The sequence below is a fragment of the Phalacrocorax carbo genome, chromosome 1, assembly GCF_963921805.1.
Source record: "Phalacrocorax carbo chromosome 1, bPhaCar2.1, whole genome shotgun sequence".
Classification (NCBI taxonomy): domain Eukaryota; kingdom Metazoa; phylum Chordata; class Aves; order Suliformes; family Phalacrocoracidae; genus Phalacrocorax; species Phalacrocorax carbo.
Genome location: NC_087513.1, coordinates 135288782 through 135309294, shown reverse-complemented (window position 1 = coordinate 135309294; position 20513 = coordinate 135288782). Strand labels below are relative to the sequence as shown.

The 20513-nt window shown below is 42.9% G+C and overlaps 1 protein-coding gene across 7 annotated transcripts in view; it reads right to left on the bottom strand.

Moving 5' to 3' along the window:
• Positions 1-334: 334 nt before the first annotated feature.
• Positions 335-20513, bottom strand: part of GPM6B (glycoprotein M6B) — a 109912-nt gene continuing 89733 nt past the window's right edge. For 4 of the 7 annotated variants that reach the window (XM_064475201.1, XM_064475226.1, XM_009504302.2 and 1 more), the window contains 6 exons: positions 13360-13546; positions 10255-10411; positions 6938-7109; positions 4973-5046; positions 4596-4661; positions 335-2243 (listed from right to left, as the gene is read on the bottom strand). In XM_064475201.1, the coding sequence (XP_064331271.1) occupies positions 2094-2243; positions 4596-4661; positions 4973-5046; positions 6938-7109; positions 10255-10411; positions 13360-13546 (806 nt within the window). In that variant the 3' untranslated portion in view covers positions 335-2093. Of the gene's footprint in view, positions 3887-4595; positions 4662-4972; positions 5047-6937; positions 7110-10254; positions 10412-13359; positions 13547-20513 lie in introns of all 7 variants that reach the window. The other 3 variants (XM_064475218.1, XM_009504303.2, XM_064475233.1) reach the window with 1 other exon arrangement.

Sequence of the window (20513 nt, the reverse complement as noted above, 5' to 3'; positions counted from 1 at the left end):
GCCAGTCTACTTTTACGTGCTGCTTAACTTGGCGTTGCAGCAATGCCGGCATTTACAGAATTTCTAAGCGACTCTGCCTGCTGGATGTGCAGAGTGGGGTGGGTAGCGCTTGTTGCATCATGCTGGCCTGGAACAACTCAATCACGTCACACTCGAAGCGGTCGCTGACTGACCACGCGGAAGCGTACGCCTACGGGGCCTCCTGTCCCCGCGCAGCAGCAAACGGGTGCTACTGAGCAAAACGGGTCTCGCTCCAGCGACGGAGCCCTAGAGCACAGAGATGCGCTAGCAGAGCGTAGCTGTAGGTCTGTTTTCAAATAAGCGTACACAAGTGTTGTCTATTATCTACAAATATTTATTTTAACACTTGGATGTAACTACAGGAAGCCCTTGGCACTGATAGAAAATATTGATCACTGTTAGGTTACAAAAATTTATACATAGCAAAATTTAATGCTCTTTACATAAAAATATTAGACTACTTAAACAAAACTTGAGAAACTCCCAGTAATAGCTACACTGAATTAGAAAAGAATTAGGCTTTAAGACACTGCCTCCGTTATTACCCTTATGCAAACACTGGGCTAGAACATCACCTGCATTGCTGTAGAAATGTCTCCTTCATGCAACAGGTAAGAACATACACTAGGCTATTTTGTCATATTTGCTCTACATTGGTCAACTTTGCCCCTTTTTTGAAACTGTCAAATTAGACTTCAATACTTAACAAAAAAAAATCATATTGGAAGTTAATACCTCCCCCCCCATGCCTTGTCTCTCAATACTGACTTGAAGAAATTTGTGCTTCCTTTGATTTATATTCAGCAGTCAAAACTATCACACCACATGTCGGCTTCACATGGGTATGACTTGAATATTTGCTTTTTTTTTTTCCCCAAATGACTGATGTATTTCACTTCTCCCCCCAACATTTATTTATATATATATATATCATATAGAACAAACACCAAATATACCATCACTAATACTCAAGATATCACTGAATGCTTCTGAAAAAAACATTAATTAGAAGGCAGACTTCTATAGGAAATGACTTTAAAATGGCACCAGTTTGTTTGTTTTCTGAACACCACGTTTTTCTTAATGTGCTAATTAATTTGTAAAAAGGAAAACACGTAAGCACTGACTATAAATTTGCTAAGCACCAAGATAGAGAAAGGTGGACATCCTGTATTCTGTTTTTATGGCTGTAATTTTTATTGTTCGTGTAAAACTCTGCAAACTTTCTCATCCGCTCATTTGAATTAGTCAGATCAGTGTCATTTTAATAAGGTAACACTTTTCACTTACTTAAAAAGTCGGATAATGGTCTCCTGCCACTATATAAATGCTAAGACATTTATAGAAAATAAATATTAAGGCAAAGCTGACATTTATTTTCAAAGAAGGGGATCATTATCCAGATCCGGGGATCTACATTCCATTAAATAGTTAGTTAATAAAAAGATTAAAACGTGGGGCATCTGCTCAACGCTCACGGGAGCACAGGAGCGTGAGCGCTCCGTCGTAAAAAAGCGTGGCACAGGAGTCGGGCGCTGTTCCCGTGGCCCACGGCAAGAGCGGGCAGAGACGGCCCCGTTGCAGCCGCGTTAACCGCTGCAACCGTGCTGTCGCCTAAGCGCGAGCCGTCAGAAACCCTCTCCGGCCGCAGTGCCGCTTGGTACGTGACCCGAGAGCGTAGGTCACACACCGCACGCGTGCCTTTGCCTAAGGTCTGCGCAGAGAGCTACTGCGGCTGGTTTGGAGCACCTGCCACGGTTGCGTGCAGGGCGGCGTGCTGTAGAACACGGCAAATACTAAGTACCAAAAGTCTCGGAGAAGGATAATTTGGTCGCTTATTGGGAAGTGTTGCCTTTTAAAATGCCTGGAATAAAACCTCCATTCTCTGTATGAAAGGATGGAAGATTACCCGTGGGAAGATTTCCCTATGAATGTGTTCCAGGAGCTGGAATGTGAAGCTTTTGCACTTCTCGCTAATTTTGTTTGGTAGACACACATCTGTACTGCAGAGCAGCTATTTGTTGATTTGTCAGAGCGACAGAATTCTTCTGCTGAATTACTGTGGCCAACATTTATGTGTAAGAATTGAGTTGCTCTTTTGACCGAGACTGGATATCCTGAAGCTCCTGCTCTTCTTTTGCTTTGATATCTTGGTAGGCCTGCATTTTGCTGGCATCCTTTAAGTAGGCCCAGTTAGAAGACAGTATCATGAGGAAGTGGATCTGGAAGAGAAGGGTGAGCATGATGGCTAGTGAGCATGTCAAGAGGCAAAGCAAGCTGCTAGTTAGATTAATAGACACTCTTTAAAATAACGACTGGGGGGGGCGGGGGGGGGAAGTTATTCTACGTTAATAAGCATTCTGTTATTAAAACAAGCACAGAGGCCGTTTTCAGAGATCTCTAGAATCTGGCATGCCAGTACTTCAGTTGGTTATTCACAATTCGGAGGAAGTTAGTATAACAGTAATAAAATGAGCTACAGAGTCGTACGGATCAATTAAAATGCAGAATGGGGGGAAGCAGGAGAAAAGTTTTGTACGTGGCAATTTATGTCGTCTGTAAACTACGAGGTGCTCAGAAGAACTGCTCGCTACGGTTGTGGTGTTCACACGTATCCAAGCCCAGATCCTGGTAATTCTTTTCCCCCAACAAGCAGATGAGAATTCCACCCTCCCCCTGGAAAAAGCCTGGAACTGTAAACAGTTTTATTTACGTGAACAAGGCTACATTAACATATTGAAAAATTAAACAACAAAACATGAGTCCAAAGCTAAGCAAAAGCATGCAACCTCTGGGTTAAGAAGCCTTAATCGTATATTTTTATAACTACATTTTAAACTTCCATTGCCCAACCTCAGGTGAAGAGTTGTGTGTCATACGGAGCAACTGGTTCTTTTTTTTTTAATCATTATTATTATTGTGTGGATTTTTTCTAGTTTGTGCATTCGTCTCTTCCCAACTTCTTTTCACCATACTTCACGCAAAAAATCTACATCTGAAAATACCGATTCACTTTTCTTTTTAACCCCAACAGTGTAAAGAGGTCTCTGTGATTTATGCATGGTTTTGCTTCACGCGCGGTCATACTTACAGTTTTGAGATCTGGCTACTGAGAAATCAGTTACTCAAGCGCACGCCATACCAGAACAGAGGCTGTTTATACGCTGTTTCTTACTAGTTCAGGGCCCGAAAGAAAGAATGTGATTGTTTTACGCAGAGCTAACGCAAGGATGTATTTCCTTCCAGAGAGAGCATGATTTGGCAATCACTTGAAAATGAAGTAAATGAAAGAAATCGACTCCATCATCTGTGCGCTGGAAATACAAGCCAACCAATTCATAACACCTGGGCTTCCGAGTTCTGCCAGAAGAGGCTGGCACTACTTTACTCTTCCTTTTCTCTTGTACCGTACGTATTTTGCACGCTCGGGGGGGGTCGCATTTGGTGTTCAGGATGAGGAATAAGTTAGCAATTCTGACCCTGAACTGTTCCAGTATTTCTTCTAAGAGATGCCTGCTAGCAATGGAAACATCCCCATCTTCAGCAGGATGATTTATAAACACCCCTACAGTAACTGAATCCTCTCGACATGACAGCATAGCCAGATCTCATCCACATCAGAGTTCATATACAAGAAGTCATTTTATTAATCTGATGAGCTAAATGATGCTTACTGAAGCTATTTACAATTACTGTAACAAAATTCGGAAAGCTAGACTTTCAGCCTAGGGTGTCAGTGGTATTTCAAGCTACGCAATGCAGCTCTGTACTGGGCTTATACAATCTAGAATTTAGTGCAGCAATCTTCCCGACTCTTAAACTTCAAAACAGCATAGTTATATGTAGTAGCCATCATGTAGATCAGCTGGTGGAAGAGAACAAAATACAGGAGAGTAAGATACAACAAGGTGCCAGCTCAAGCCCGTTTGGGCAACTGTCGATACTTTTACAACAGACGTTATTCTGAGCTTCTTCCAGGGTGAAGATGCAAGGTAAATAGCTCGCCGTTTATCCGGAGAGGCTACAGACCTACGTACCGCCCCCCTAAGGCTATTTCGGCAACCGACAGCGAGTATTACACCCGGATTTGGCTGACAGGAGGGTCGGAGCTGGCAGCTAGGGGAAGCGCTACACATATGAAGCAAGTCATCTTGTTAACGTCCCTTTTTCCAGCTGCTCCCTGTAATTGGCATTGCGGAGTTGCACTAGTCAAACTGCCTGGGTCCAGACAGGAAAACCAAGAGGTTACAGCGGTTGATCAAATACACTACAAAATTGAAAATCAATAGTGGACGTCACACCAGAAACAGTGGGCAGAAGTAGGCCTTTCAAAGGACGTGCAAAGAATTTTATCCTAAGGATGGGCTAAGTGCGTTAAGATGACTTCTTAAAGCAAACGTTCAGGACCTGCTGACCTGGAAGGACCAAACCACAGCAGCAAACAACGGTGATTACAGCTCGCCCTCCTCAATGTCTAGTATCGCTACTTTTAAGGTACGCAAAATTTAATCTTAAAGCATCTTAAGCCTGAAAGGAACATGTTACACAATAAAACAACAAAAAATACTACCCACCAATGCTATGACAGTGGCACCAGCTCCAGCACAAGCCACAATGAACAGGTGGTAAGACATGTAGAACTAGAGGAAAAAATACGTTAAAAACATTGAGGTAATTGAGGACAGCATAAAAATGCATTTCAACTGTTCTCTAGAACAAGGATAATAAAACCATCTTCATAGCAAGGTATTTAAAGCTTTAGAAAATAAAAATTTTCTGAAAAAAATTGCATTTTTTAGATGACCTAACAGAATAATTTCAGTGTTGTGTTCAAATCAATCTCTTCATACTGCTAGTATTAGTTTTCTCCAAAAGCTTCCACCAAGTTATTTATTACACGGTGCCCGAGCGACCTGCAGGCAAAAGCTGCGCACAGGTTACGTTTCTGTACCTCGTTCGTGTTGCAGATGTTCTCTAAAATCGGGCCACAGGCTTTGCCAGGCACAGCATTCCAAGGGATAATACCTGAAATACCACAGCAAAAGAAACCACTGATTTTAGCAGTCAACACACGCTTTCTGTTCCCCTCTCGTCTTTCCCGCCCACTCGCCAGTTGTGTTCCCATTCTGGGCATCCGCGCGTTGACCAGTACAGCTTTGAGTTGGCGGGAGGAATTAAAACAACTCACTCAAGTTGCGCTTGCTCCCTATACCGAGGCTTGCCGCCAAGATACGTTCTCAGATGTGGTTTTCCCATATGGCAGCCAAATGGTTGGTTGGGTTTTTGCACTTCGGGTCCAGCCGCATACTGCCTACTCCCCCACTCAGCTCTGAAAGGGATCATCTGCATCTCAGAGGTACTTGGCACCTTTCAGGATAGCACTTAAGCTTAAGTTCTACTTGAACAAGTAACTGCTGCATGGGAGTGCGAATATGGAGCTAGGGGGAAGAACTACAGAAGGATTTTTCGCTGTTTTGGTTCCAGTAGGTAAAAAAGCGCTACGCGAACACCGCTAAAAGAAAATCCAGTCTGCCGCAGGTCACGTACTCGCAATTACTTTTCTTACACGACTGAAAATCTGAAAAGTCGACAGGATCTAGAAGGTTTAAAATAACCTAAACTTTTCGGCCGGTAACAGATGTAAAGCTTAATCAAAAGCCTTTTGAAACAGAAGAAAACCAGTTTGCCTCCTCCATATAACTCACATTTCAAACTCAGCTGGTTGGAATTAGTAACTCTAAGGGGCAGGTCACCGAAATTACCTCAGGATGGTATGGCTTCCAAAAAGATTTTATAGGACTTACTTCAAAGCCAGCTTCTTCTCTGCAATTGCAATATACCCTTGAAGCCTTTTAGCTACCGCTTCCACCCAAAAATGTGAGGACAGTTCGGTGACACGTGCCATCTGTCAAGGAGCTGCTCTGCCCCATCACTCATGGAAACCCAAGTGACCGTACCCATCAGAGCAACGGCGCCGCCCTACGCGGCGCTCGTACAGCTGCGAAACAACGGGGAGGAGCAGAGAAGCGGAGGAGCACATCTTTCCCCTGCACTCCTAGGCTTTGCTGCTGACAAAAACGTCTTCCCAGCCTCTTGCTGGCAGTTGCTAAAATAGGATGCAAACATTTAACTGATTTAGGACTTCTTGCAGCCCAGCTGGGAGAGCAAACCCAAGCTTTCTTACTTTTTCAACTCTGAATCCGTTTCCTCAGCTTTGAATGACTTAGTCCAAAGAAAGAAACATTCCTAGAAATTGCTCACTGAAATGAAGCCCAAAATAATGGTGACAAAAGCTCTTCTGCACAAAGGAAGCCGAAAAGATTAACTTCAGGAAAAACTCACCTTAAGGAATTAATTACTTGAAAAGCCTCACCCTATTTTAAGCTACTGCCCCACTCCTCCGCTACCTGCGCCCCCCTCGGATTTCTGTGTGTCATCAGAAAGCAGAATTAATTCATTAATAGTCAAGGCAGACTCTTGATCGCAGGTTTTTGGCCTTCTAACTGGAAGTAATTGTTAGAGCAAAGTTCAGGTGTTAACTTCACATTTACGTGTAAAACCAGCTTTTCGAAAGGAAAGAATATATGCATATGGAGGTTCAAAATGCAGAATCTGGTTATCTGTTTCTCGGCGCTGTTTCTAAGCAGTTTATTTTGAGGCCGATCTATTTTTAAACCTAATATTATAGTATTGGAAACTGCTACAAAATCATTTGAGGTAAATGACTTGCCAGTTCAGTTAAATTGATTGCATCTGGAAAGAGATCAGTGTAATCTGAATTAATTAGAAAAGTAATAGCACATTTAGAGATACAAGATGCTTTTGCATTTGGTTCATTTGATAAGGCTGAGACGAACCTACTGAAGACAGGCCAAGGAGCAAGGATAAAGCATTTAATCAGGAATAAAATGAGTACCGTATTGCCTGATATCCACGCAGATCTGGTCCCCTGGAACTGTCACGTTTGTCTGAAGGGATCTGATGACTTCACAAGTTGACCATATGTTATAGAACATAAAGACAGGCACAGCAGAGAAGCCAAAGACCCCAAGCCAGGCCACTCCAAGCACATAGGTGAGGAAAACAAACTGGGCAGAGAAAACACAAGCACTTCAAGTTTATCCATTGAAAAGACTACTTGAATTTTTCCTTAAAAGTGCTTCAAAATAATCTTTAAGCATGCTTTCAGAAATCAAGTAATAAAACATTTGTTTTTCAAGCACAAATAAAGTCCGTATTCTCGTCGCTTACAAACACTTTGGTAGTTTAAGTGCTACCGAGAAAGTAATTCAGACTTTTCCTTTTCCATCAGCCTGCTTGAGTGAACAGCTTGCCCTCCTGAAAGAGCTATCCATTAATTTCTCAAGACTCTCAGCTAAGCAGGGGTGCTGGCTGTAGGCTAAAACCAATAAAACTCGAATAAAAATCAATTTACGGAGTTTTTTTATAATTAACTGTACCATACTAGCACTTCTATACAACTTGCAAATCAAAACAGTAGAGTGAATCGATGTTCACAGAGCTCCCCCATACTCCCTGATGTATTGAAATCAATTTTGAATGTAACATTTGAGAATATCTCTTCTTGAAAACATACCACAGCCGTTACGGCAGATCAGAAAGATTCAGTTGATCTAACAGACATTGCCAGGAAGAAAATTAGTTACCTCACCTTAACCTTAGGAAATCACGGATTTTCCATTGACATTTGCTGGTTTGTGTTTGCTCTTTTTTAAAAAAAAAAATTATTATATGCATTTTCTTTGGTAAGATTATAAGGTTAAGGCACTCGTTGCTTTGGAAATCTCCAGCTTCCCTCTCCCATTGGACCTCTCCCCTCTTCCCTCCTCCTCTTCTAGGTTTTATGGTGAAACAGTAGCTCTGGCATCAGCTCCTAACTCCCTCCTCCTGGCAAGGCTAAGATTTGGAACCTACTTGGAAGGCAGGGGAGTGCTGCGACACCTTGTGTGTTCCCTTTTCGCTGTTATTTACCTGCAGGTGGACTGGAAAGGCTCTACTTCCAGTAAAGCACTGATGCTGCGCTATCTCACTTGAAACTTGTGTGCCAGCGAAGAACAGCAAGGATGGGAACGGCTCTGAGGGGGGGGTTGTCTCAGCCTGACCCGGAACTGACAGACTGAACTAACGCGGCAGCGGCGGAGGTTTGCATCCTCACAGGGGTTTGCCCAGACTCACTGAACAACACTGCAAACGTTGAGCAATTGTTTAGATTTTATGGTGACTGAAGCGCGCGGGGACGTGGAAGTGCTTGCAAAACTAAGGCCCATAAAAAAACCCAGCTCGCCTTTAGTTTATACACAACAGAACTGAACTGCCCTGCCGCGGAGTAGGCAGTGCTGTACGCCAGACCCGCGTGTTTCGTGCGAGAATTGAGAAGCTTCTCTTTTGGATTTTGGTAAGGAGCAAGTGGAACAGTTCAAAGGATTTCTGCAGATACACTAGACTTAAAAATGTGGTTTTGCATACGCATATGTGGAAGTCTGCGCGAGAGGAAGCACACAAAGCTTTGCGCTCCTAAAATAGCCAGGAAAACACACTCACTCTCACATTTAATGCGATAAACTGTGGGAAATGGCTATTCGGCATTACCATAGCCAACACAAATAATTTAGGAAAGTTGGAAGTGTGTCTTCTGTAATAACCTTATGCAAGATGGTAATGTAACGGAAGAAGTAGTAGAGGAGCTCTTGACCAAAAAGGCCGTACCCAGCTGCAGCCACTAGTCTGTTAAGACATCAGATCTCCTTGCAAACCTTGTTCCAACCTTGGTGTTTTAAGCAGCTCTACCACTACACACCAGTGTACAGGCATTTTTACGCCATGACTTGTCACCACTAACCACTGATGTGTCTTACCAGAGCCCCAAGCCATCACTCAGCTGCTAAATTCTCTCCTTCATTGTGTGGACAAATATAGGCAAACATGAAAACAAGTTTTTCTGTCATATTTCCATGTGTCACGCTGGTATTTGTATAAGCAGCTGGCAATCATGTGCCTGCAACTACTCAACAGCACAAGCAATTGTCAGCACTAATGAGATACAGGTATGTGTATATTTCTACTGTATTCTGGATCTTTGGAAAACATTGCTTTAGATCTGGTTTTGCTCCTCAGCGAAGATCATACTTGTTAGAAAAAGAGGGAGCGAATAGCAGCTTAACTGGAAAATGATCGGATGTCTTATTTTATTAGCTCTTGAAAAATTCAGTAAGTATCCAACGGCACAGTGGAAAATTGTTAACCCTCTTGAAAATAAACATGCGTCTTCTGTGTATTTAACCAGCTGAAAGTACATATTTTTAAAGTACAGGATATAGATTGTATATTAAAATGCAACAATCACATCAAAAGCCTCTTCTCTCTTCACCCACACTTTCCCGTGGGCGATCTGTCATACTGCTTAGCTTCCTCCATAACTACGAGCTTTGAATTCAGATTTTCAGAAATAGCTTTGAAATCCTGTCTCAGAAATACAGTTATGCTTCTGTTCTTGCAGAGTGCACCTTAGGGGGCAACGTGGGTGAGAATCTGAAGTTTTATTTTTAGTTAAACTTTGTTTAAAATTTTTTTCAAATACAGATGTATACTGAAGGGAAGATGCCTTGTAACTTTACGGCTTTAAGTGTTTCGGCTTTGCAAAAAAGACTCACTGTTATATCTGCGTGCCTTCTGCCGTCTGCAAAAGCAAGACAGCAATATTTCATTCATGTGCAAAGATGTTCTGAAGCTTCATTCATTACTGTTTGTCTGAAGGATCCAGACATCCTCAAGCAGAACTACTATGGAAGTCAGAGGAATTACAGTTTGTTACTTAAATAGCTCTGCGAACCACAGCCATTTTACAGTCTGCCATTAAGCAGCACTAGCGTGCTCCATGTTTAAAAGCACAAATCTCCTTTTGTCTCGCACTGAGTGTTTTGAAGTTCGCAGTCTCCATCAACTTAGTTTAGACCAGTGGGTTCAGCTTTATGATGGGGGAGGCCACAGTAGCACCCCGTCAGTCCACCTGCTGAACCTGGATTTGATGAAGCATCCTCGAAGCCCAAAGAAGGACCAGCGACAGGGATTGTCTATAACCACCCATAAAGAGTTAAACAAACAGCAATACACTGTTGTTCAAAATATAATGCTGTCCAAAAATACAGGCGTCAAACCGAGCCCAACAGGTTTTAGCAAGCGAAGACGACTCTTCCCATTTCTGCTGCTACTCACCATTCCACTGATGCAGCGGCCACAGGCTGTCGTTTTGAACTCTCCATGCAGCTCCTTCACAGCACTTGTTGTATAAAAACCTTCTGCCAAAAGGATTATTCCATATAAGAAGAAAAATGATGCAATGCCATAAATTACATACTGCATTAGCTGTATTCTAAAATGGAAAAGAAAAAAGATATAATTACATTTCAGTCCTATTAAAACAAAGTCAGTCCCCCTAAATCATGAAAGGTATGAGATAAGTCCTTTTCTAGAAATACAGTTCAAGGTTCCTTAATGCATTTTAAGCAAGCAGGCTGCAGGAGAGTGCCGATACAACTCTCCTGCTTCTACAGGTAAGCAACACTGATGTGCATTAGTCTTGTATCTGCTCCAGCATCCCCTGTTTGTGCTGCAGTTCTTACACTGACTGGTATTAGTCACCATCTTGAAGCCACAATTTCATGCCTTCACTATGCAGATTTTTTTTTTTTTTTCCCCGTGACCGATCCTGACACCTAACTCGGGGAATGTCTGACAGGGACAATGTAGGGCTTTGAAATGGCAAAGGCTGGAGCTGAACTACCAGGCTCCGTGGTGATTCCTTTGGCTTAGGGAAAGGAAGCAGTGCCTGAAATGCACCATTTCCCTCTGTAAAATCCAGTTAATGTGTGTTCGCAAAAATTTGCAAGTTCAGTGATGCTTCTGATACAAAACTCAGCAAGCATGCAGTGACTTCTCCTGAGGAATGCTTTGCTCTACAGCCCAGAAGGGTACTTCCAAGTGAGCAGGTAGTTTCAGTGCCTTAAGTCACAGCAGTGTGGAGCTCCCCAAAATGTAATTAAATTAAAAAAAAAAAAAAAGAAACAAAAAACAAACCACCAACAACAATGACCAAAAAAAAAAAACCAAACCTGAAAAAATTATTTAGGAAATACTTCCATTTCAGATACTCTGGAACCATCCAGAGGAAGTAGATTGCATGGCACATGGCATATTCGCTCAGATACGATTTGAGAAGGTTCTCAATTCCTTAAAAATCTACCCTCTGCAATGACACACTCGTGGGGTTTTTTGATTCTGACTAGAATAGGTAAACGGAAAGAATAATTTCTGTGTATTATCAATCAGATTCAGTATCTGAACTTGATTGTTTTGGAAGACCAGAATGCCATATCTTTCATACGACATTTCCTCTGGTCTCCAAAAGTAATACTTAGTTATTAGCACAACTTCTCAGAACTTACGCCTTCTTAAAAGTAATTTGATTGTTGGGATGGTTCTGGATGAAGCTATTCACAGAACAGAGAGGTTAATTTTATACATCCATACTGCCAGTTTTCTAAGGATAAATATATTTTTCCTCGAATGGTTTTTAAAATACTTACCACTCTCTACTAAGTAGCTACTAGCATACATGTACATCTCCAAGGAGCATCGGTATGTTTTAGCTTAATGTAAAGAAAACTGATTGCTACCATTTATATAGTTAATATGTTATCCAGACAGATAGCACATCTCTTGTATCAAAATAGAATATTGCTCATTTAAAAGTACATGTGGGAAGTGTTATGTTTATTTTCAAAACTGATTAAAAATAACAGGATACATCTGTTGCACCTGTGCTCTAAAGCATGAAAAAAATTAAGTCAGTGTTTGAGAGAGAATAGAATTCATTTCACTGTCATTAATAGTCTAGGAAGAACTTGATTCATATGCTGACTCTGACTTGACAAGAAACATCAATAATTTTCCAAAATTTAAAACTTTTCACCTGCTATGGCTACCTTTGCAATTTCTTCTATTTTGCTCAAACAAAGACTGATACAAGCACGAGGGCGCTTTGTTAGTCGGTCACTGAAGCGTAGCCGCTTAGTTTCTTGCGAAGTTTTGTGGGTCGTTGGCCAAACAGGCCAAGCCCAGGCCCAGTCAGTATCCCACCACCAGTGAGCAGCTGTCACGAATCACAACTCAGGCAAAATTCCTCAATGCCGCTAGACAAAAGCCTTTCAAAGCCTGGTGGTCCAGCTGGAGAGGCTGCATAAGGCCCAGCGCGTTGGGAGCGCCGGCCCAGAGCCTGAGCCCCGTGCATCCCTTGGCACCGAGGGTAATGAGAGGCTCGTGCCAGCGGGGCTGGCCTTCCTCTTGTATCACAGAGGAGCCTCGGGAACACAAAAGCCCCAAATATTTCACCAGTGGTTACTTCCAAAGGCTACGGTCACAGAGACAAACATTTAAGCTCTTTCCAGTCTTTCCTCTCTTTCTTTTCTTGTTTGTACAATACTTGCCACCTTCTGAGGGGGTGATGGACCGAGCAATGCTTCCCAGTTATTTGTGTCACTAAAATAACTTTGTAACACTAAATCTACCCTCTTTCAGATAGAAACTGTTGCCCCTTGTCCTGCAACTACAGGACTTGGTAAAAAGTCTAACTCCATTTTTACTGTCCCCCCTTTATACATTTGAAGGCTGCAATGAGTTCTCCCCGGAGCCTTCTCTTTTCCTGGCTGAACAAGCCCAACTCTCTCACCCTATCCTCATAGAAAACATGCCGGCCATACTTCTTTTGATGCAGCCCAGGATATGGGTGGCTTTCTGGGCTGCAAGCACACATTGCCAGCTTGTGCCCAGCTTTTTATCCACCAGTACCCTCAAGTCCTTCTCCGCAGCGCTGCTCTCAATCCCTTCAACCGCTGGCCTGTATTTGTGCTTGGCATTGTCCCAACCCAGGTGCAGGACCTTGCACTTGGCCTTGCTGAACTTCATTAGGTTCATATTGGCACACTCCTCAAGTCTGTCAAGGTCCCTCTGGATGGCATCCCTTCCCTGCAGCGTGTCAACTGCACCACCCAGCTTGGTGTCATTGGCAAGCTTGCTGAGGGTGCAATCCATCCCACTGTCTTCATCACTGATGAAGGTATTAAATAGTACTGGTCCCAATACAAACAGATTAAACAGGATACACACTCTGGTTCTTTTGTGTGTAAACACCAAAAATCCATTGAGTGCTGGTGGACAAACAAGCAGCTAATACTCAGGGATGGAGACTGGAGTTTGAATGCATCTCTACTCATTTGGCATGAGGGTGTTACGAAGGATAATAGAAATGGGAGGCATACTTACACTTCACTCAGCAAAGCATGGTCGCTGGCAGTCGTGGAGAAGTGCTGCTCGAGGATAGACACGGTTCCTGTGAGCGCCACGTGGCCGCAGCCACAAAACAATGCTACCCCCGAGAAGCAGAGAATGGTTGCCACGAGCGAAGCATATGGCACTCCTCCTAGGCACTTAATGCAACATTCAAAGCAACCTAAGCAGAAGAGAGAAAGCAAAAGAAATGTTATGAGCAAAAAGCAAATTGTGAGGAAAAGAATATCCATCCTCCACTTGGTAAAAGCCATAGGGACTAAAAGGCATTGACACGCTAAGCAAAAATCTATAGGTGGTGCAAGACAGCATCACCCTCTAAAGCAGTGACCTACAGATCTGTTGGTATGGACTCAAAGCCCAGAAAGTAGGCTGAGTGCTCCTATCTTTACAGGATCAGGAGGAGATCGATGAAACAGCCTATGAAATGGGGGGGATCACTTGCCTGAAGTGATGCATTGCGATTCGGCTGCTCATACAGAGCTCACCATGTTTCAGCACTACCGATACTAAGGGCAGGAGCACTAGCTACACGCTGGCACCATTCAGGAAGCCAGAAAAGCAAATGCTCAAGACCATGAAGTCTTCTGGAAAAGTAAGATACTTTGCACTTTCATTGGAAGAGGAACACAAAACTTAACTGCCCTACACTCTCCCATGACTCCTGAGTATCTTTTTGTATAAAACCATATAAGGTTATAGGGATATAGATATTCTAACAACAGAAAAATTGAATGAGGGCCAAAGAGTAACAATTTTTATCAAGAGCGGTGAGATGAAGCTGTATTACACAGACAATATATTTCCAGCTTTATAAGATACACTGGATTTACAGTGATTCCCCAAATACAGTCTAGAGTAGCATAATCACAGTTTTAATGAAATGTATTGCTTAAGCGGTCTGAGTTAATAAAACACGTAACTGCTGCTCTACAAACACTGTAATAAGGAGGTTGCAGCTGAATTACCAGGTCCCTCCCAACTGCGTGGCCTGAAAATCCATCTGCTTGCAGAGCTGGGAAATGTAAATCGGAAACAAACACAGCTTTTAACTGTGCTGTAATGGTAATGGCAATCCATACCAATTCATTACTTCAGGGTGATGGCATTAAGCTGTCTCCATCAATGTGCATTTCATACAACTGCGCAAAACACAAACCATTAAGACAACGCTTAATGGAGCGACCAGGATTGCATGTCGCAGGAACAGCCCGCTGCTTCTACGGGAAGGCGCTAAATGGACAAAGCATTTGAAGGCAGGGAGACAGCTGGCAAATGAGTACATCACATCATGTCTCCCCACCCCAAAAATTCCTCACAAAAATCAGCAAGTCTCTATCCACCACACAAGGCAAGTTTATTTTTATCCCCCTCCCTGTCCCACTAATGAATGCATTGCAGAGCAAGCACTTCCGTGAAGCACTGGGGAATAATATGCATCCGATAATTGAAAGCTTTCCCATTTCATAAGTGGGAAACTCTTCTTTTAGAGAGTCACTAGCAAGTGTCCTAGTCAGGTTTAAGCAGCTATCACCACCAAAATGACTTATGAAATGCCACTTCGCTAACCGCGGACAAGATTTAATTGTGCAGACACAAGCCTGGGAAGTTTTTATAGTCAAGCCCACAGCTGGAGTCCACTCAGTGGGAACTATCTTCACGACAAAGATACTGCCAAATGAACAAACACTGCAGCTTAGTACTGACAGGGCAAACAAAATCCAAATGCACACTATCAGAGAAAATCACCTCTGGGTTTCAGTTTATCACAGAGGTCCAGAGTCAAGTTCAGACATCAGACCCTGCAGAGCACTCCTCTGCTCTGGCGAATCTGCCCGAGCGCAGCTCACAAGCCACAGCAGTCATATACGTGAGGCTGACTCGCCTCCGCAGCATCTGCTCCCGGATCAGGCACAAACCTCTGAGAGTTAATCCAAGAAATGCTTGTACCTGGCACAGGATTTGCAGTGAAGGATCATCCAAGAGTAACCATGCTCCGATCCAGCAGGCAACGCTCAATGCACATGCAGCCATAGCCCAGCAAAAACCAAATGGCCTTTTGGGCCACACTCCTAGAGGAGAAGGTGACTGAATGCTCGATCATTCCTTGGTGTGGAGGAGGTTGATCACCTCATCATGCTGATCGACCGACTGCTTCGCAGAAGGATCTCATCAAAGATAGGAAATAAAAACAGCTGGAAGCAAAGCCAAGGGGCTGACAAGGTCCAAAAGACCTTCAGAAAATGGGAGCAGCCTGCTTGACAAACTAAAAATTGGTGTAGGCCCAGGATTGATGATTAACACTCCTCAACTAGGTACTCGTCCTCCCCATACCCGACGCTGCAGAGCTGGCTTTCCAGGCCACTGGCAGAACATTCGCGCTGGAGAGTTTGTTGGATCCCTTACCCAAACACATGACAATATCTGCCACTAATCCACAGACCCTCGAACACAAGCCAACAGTGGCAAACCCCCTCCCACCTCCCAGCAACTGGCAGCTGCACACAGCATCTCTGTGGCCATACTCTCAATGTCTTCTTCTACAGCTCAAGTAAAAAGGCATCACAATATTTGGGTGGCCTTCATTTTATCAGGGAAGACCACAGCCAAGGGATGCCCTAAGGGGTGTCTAGAGCAACCACGCTATTTTAAGCAAGGCAAAGGAAACTGCCTAAATGTGGAACTGTAGCAACCACTCACCTTTGTACCAAGACTAAAGCAGGAAGCAGAGGGACTTCAGTTCACAGGGAAATAGCACACTGTCAGCTTGCAAGCACAGGAAGCATCCCAAACCGGCATGTTTCCAAGACACGGCACCCGTCCATACAGAGTCATTTTGCACCCAAATTGACAGCAGAGCTGCACAGCCTCCTGTCAAAGGGTAAAAAACTGCAGGACACAACCTCATCATGGTGCTGGGGCTGCCAGACACCCTTCAGATCCCACTGTGAACACTCTTTATGAGCAGCTTAAATCCATGCCTCGGCCTGAGCAATACAGCCCGTTTCATGATTTTGTTTTAAAGCAAGCCTAAAGCAGTACTGCCAAGAGCTACTTTCAAAAACAGCTGAAATTTGAAGCTCATCAAGCACTAAGGTATGCCACCAAGCTTCCCAAACAAGTGCTGAAGCAAATCAGAGGATTTCTGAAAAGAAAAAAAAAAGCTTTCCAGGAAACCTGCTTTCTCTGTAACCTCTAGTCAGCAGGTATCTTCACAGAGTACAACTGAAAACCCACGTTCACAGAATAACTTGCTAACACACCGATGACAACTGCAGGCTGAAGGCCTGTGAACTCAAGCTGACAACAAAAAAAGAGTAGTATTAAAGTAAGTTTAGTTCCAATTTTCTGCTAGTTTTTACTTTCCATACAGCCAACACACTGAACTTTTCAGCTGTATATCTGCTTCCAAACACAACAGCATAAACCGATTTAAATATGAAACTGTACAGCACAAACACACATCACTGCAGCTCCCCTTTCAATGGCCATTTTGTGCAAAGCATCACTAGAACCTTTTGTGCAACTCAGCAGAATAAAAACATTTTTTGTCCTCAGGCTGGCGAGCAGCAGTTGCCATGGAGGCAGGTTAATAACAGCCCAATGATTTGCCCAGAGCTGCCTGTGATCTTGGCTACAGATTTAACACACTCTCAGGAGGCCAGCTAAAACAAGGACCGAGATTATTCTCTAGGGAATGAATGCTATTAAACACACACACACAAATATTCTTGCTAAAGGACAAAAATAAAAAGAAGAGAAAAAGCAGGAACTGGCTATTCTTTTAATCTCCTGGAAACTATCAGTAACAGGAAATTGGTAAAGGATGGACGTACATATGTACACAAATTGGCAATTGGTTGCTTAATGTATGATGAACAATTATACAATCTACCCAGCAGTGCACAAGCTATTGCATATATGCAGGGGCTTAGCCATTCAATTTCCGATGTCAGATGGCAATTGTGTGGCTAAACCTTCTTTGGTACTTTAAGTATGGCTTTAAGATTTAAACTCGGAAAAGCAAGGTAATGCAGAATTAGTGGAAAGCAGTCTTTCAAAAAAAAAAAAAAGCAAAAGCAATTCTCAGACTCTAACTCATCCTACTAAGGTCAAGATGGAGTAGAACGACAAAAATCTGTGCTTTGGAAATGACAAAGACAATGCAATGGGATGTCTTGAGCATTCCCAGGGCTTGCTCTAGGAAGTTCACACATCAGCTCTTGAAGTCCAGACTTTAAAAGCTGAGACGGACACACGTTCACAAAGGTGTCCCACAAAGCAAAGCACAGAAAACATGATGTAAGGGAAGAGTGTCCACACCTCCTGGACAGAAAACCAGCCTGTCCTCTAATGTCCCAAACTCCTCATAGGTTGAACTAGTGCTTCAGTGTATCTCAGGTACGAACCATTGATCCCATAGTCAAAGTCACTATGGAACAAAAACCCAAGGAACAAAGAAAACCTGAAAGGAGGTCTGAAAAGCTCTCAGTTTCAGGAAGCTAAACCTCCAGGCTCCCATGGCCATTTTCTGAGTTAGTTCCCACTCTCTTTTCCTTAAAAGTTTCCTTTCTTCCCCTCCCATAAATCTGTCTTGCTGTTCTGAAAGATGAAGCAATGGGCACCATCCTTCCTCATCACTTACTTCCGGCAATTGCGTAATGCATTTTTAGAAATCCTGGCATGCCGGACACCTCTCCAGTCAATACATGGTAGAAATTACATGGCGTGCTCCACCGCAGAACACATCCATGGGAGCCTGGTGTTGGGAACATTACGCCCAGTTCACAAATAAACGTTAGAGGAGAACTCGATACTTAACGCTCACTGCCTGTTTCCCCAGTGCTGAAGATTACCCAATACCAAGCATGCATAATACCGCTGGTGTCCTAAAGCACCATGGATCTTTATCAGAAAATGAACTTCATGTCAATGAAAGCAAATGCCAATTTTACTTTCTGCCACCTACCGTATTTTTTAAAATCTCCATTCTGAATGGTTTATGCATGCCAAGATGTACATTTTCATACCTTACAGCATAACTGACAGCTACAGGGAAAGCAGTGAAGGATACGGGAATACACTAATACCTCAGAAGCAAAAATGGAATTTACCTCCTTCTTCCCCCTGTGAGAATAAGCCAGTACCTGGGAATAAGATAACTTTACTTCTCATATCTATCACCCACACCAGCAGCCAAGGGTCAGTGGCACCAGTACAGTAAGATAAAACATTTAATCTTACAAAGGTAAGTTTAAAGCATGTGACAAATTTCTCTCCGCACATTAATAGGGGCACTAAAATAAAAAGGCTGTGCATTAAATCACTTGGAGGTCTTTGTTGAAGCTCTATCCTTACCTATTCATGTTCATCTTCAATTTTGCTGATTTACAAAACATGACACAAAGCTAAAACCTCAATTATTAGTTACAGTAAGTGCTCGCTCACCACGTTTTTGGATTAAGTACGTTAAACAGACTAAATAAGTGATGAGCTCAAATAGAGAAAATACATTATTTTCCTCCCTCAAACCTCTTAAAGCTCTTCCACAGAAAACTTCCTTTCAAGTTCAACCTTTCCTAATTTTGCCTTTTTGTCCTCCCCAAATCAAAAGTTGTGAAATTAACTTCTATTGAAAGCGAACTCTTCATGAGAGCCAGAAAACTTCAGCCAGCACAGTATCTGTGCTGGAGATGTGACCTTTGGAGACCACCATCAGGACTGCCACCAAGGATCAGACCTAAAATCCAGCAAGATCACCACTCTCACCTTTCACAGTGGCTAGCACAAGGTGCTTCACTCAAGTGAAACGCAGGGAGAGCTAGGGTAGTCTGATCCATCTGGTCAGTCTCATCCCAACCTCTACTGTTCAAGAGCTACTCAAAGGACAAGTAGCTCCTTCCTGAAGGTTATCAATATTAATTGCAACTTCTCCAGACATTCTTGATATATGTATGAGATACGTGGTTTCAGCACTATCATGCAGATAGTTCCCTTCTTCTAAGAAGGTATTTATTCTGTTATTAGTTTTAAACCTGCCATATTTAGACTTCATTAGATGCTTCCATATTCTTTTGTAGCAGAGAACTAAAAAACCTTGCTCATGCCTCCCGTGCTGGAACCAGCGCAGACAAACCAGGAGAACTGCTTCCAGCACACTAAGAGCAAGCATCTCACAGCCTAGAAGCACCATTAGCAGACTCCTTTTTAAATCTATGAAGTACTGAGTATCTCTGTGGTACTGTAAGAGTGATGATGATAAGCTGCCCCTGAATACTTCAGCAAAAATATAGTAAGCATAAGTTTAAAATCAAGCACATTTTTTGCTAACATGATTAACAAAAAAACCCCAAAAACCAAAAACCCCACACCCAAAAAAACCCCAATAAACCCAAACACCCTTGCAGAGGTTATCAATGTTCATCAAGAGCAAAAGCTAAATATTCTTCCTTTCACTAAAGATAACATGACATTCAAATTGGAGAAAGGGCTGTTTCACTAAGGCAAGATTTGTCTCTTCTGGATGCTGTTAAATGACACAGAGGACTCTAAGAACAGACAGCACTAAACATAACCCCCTTTTTTCTTCAAATCTCAGGCCCAAACCAGCACTTCTTATAGAAAAAAAAATTGCATTCCCACTGCAGGAATCAAACCTATTTCACGCAAGCACAGATGATCTGAATGGTCTTTCACAGGCCTGATCTAATTTCTCTTCTTCAGATTTATTGAAATACACACACTCCCCCATCTACATCATTCCCAGCCTCTGCAAGGCTCATTAAGCTCACAGGTGCTCTGAAGGCATCTTTTTCAGACCCTGCAACCTATGAAATGTGAATCTCTACACCCATGCTTATTGCAAGCGCCCATCCCAGGCGCCTGCTGTGTGAGAGCAAGGGGTCAGACCTGCAGGGGAAGAACGCTGCTGCCCCATGAGACAGTGGGACAAGAGAATTGCTCTTGTCCAGCTTTATTGCTCTTGGGCAAAGGTCAGGTAGAACTTTGCTTATTTTAATTCATGTCTTCTCTGCTTTACTTTTGGCCTACAAAACAGTGGAAGACACAGCAGAAGAAAAATGCCTGATTTATATTTTGGAAAAGGCCTTTCTTCAAACAGGTTTATATGG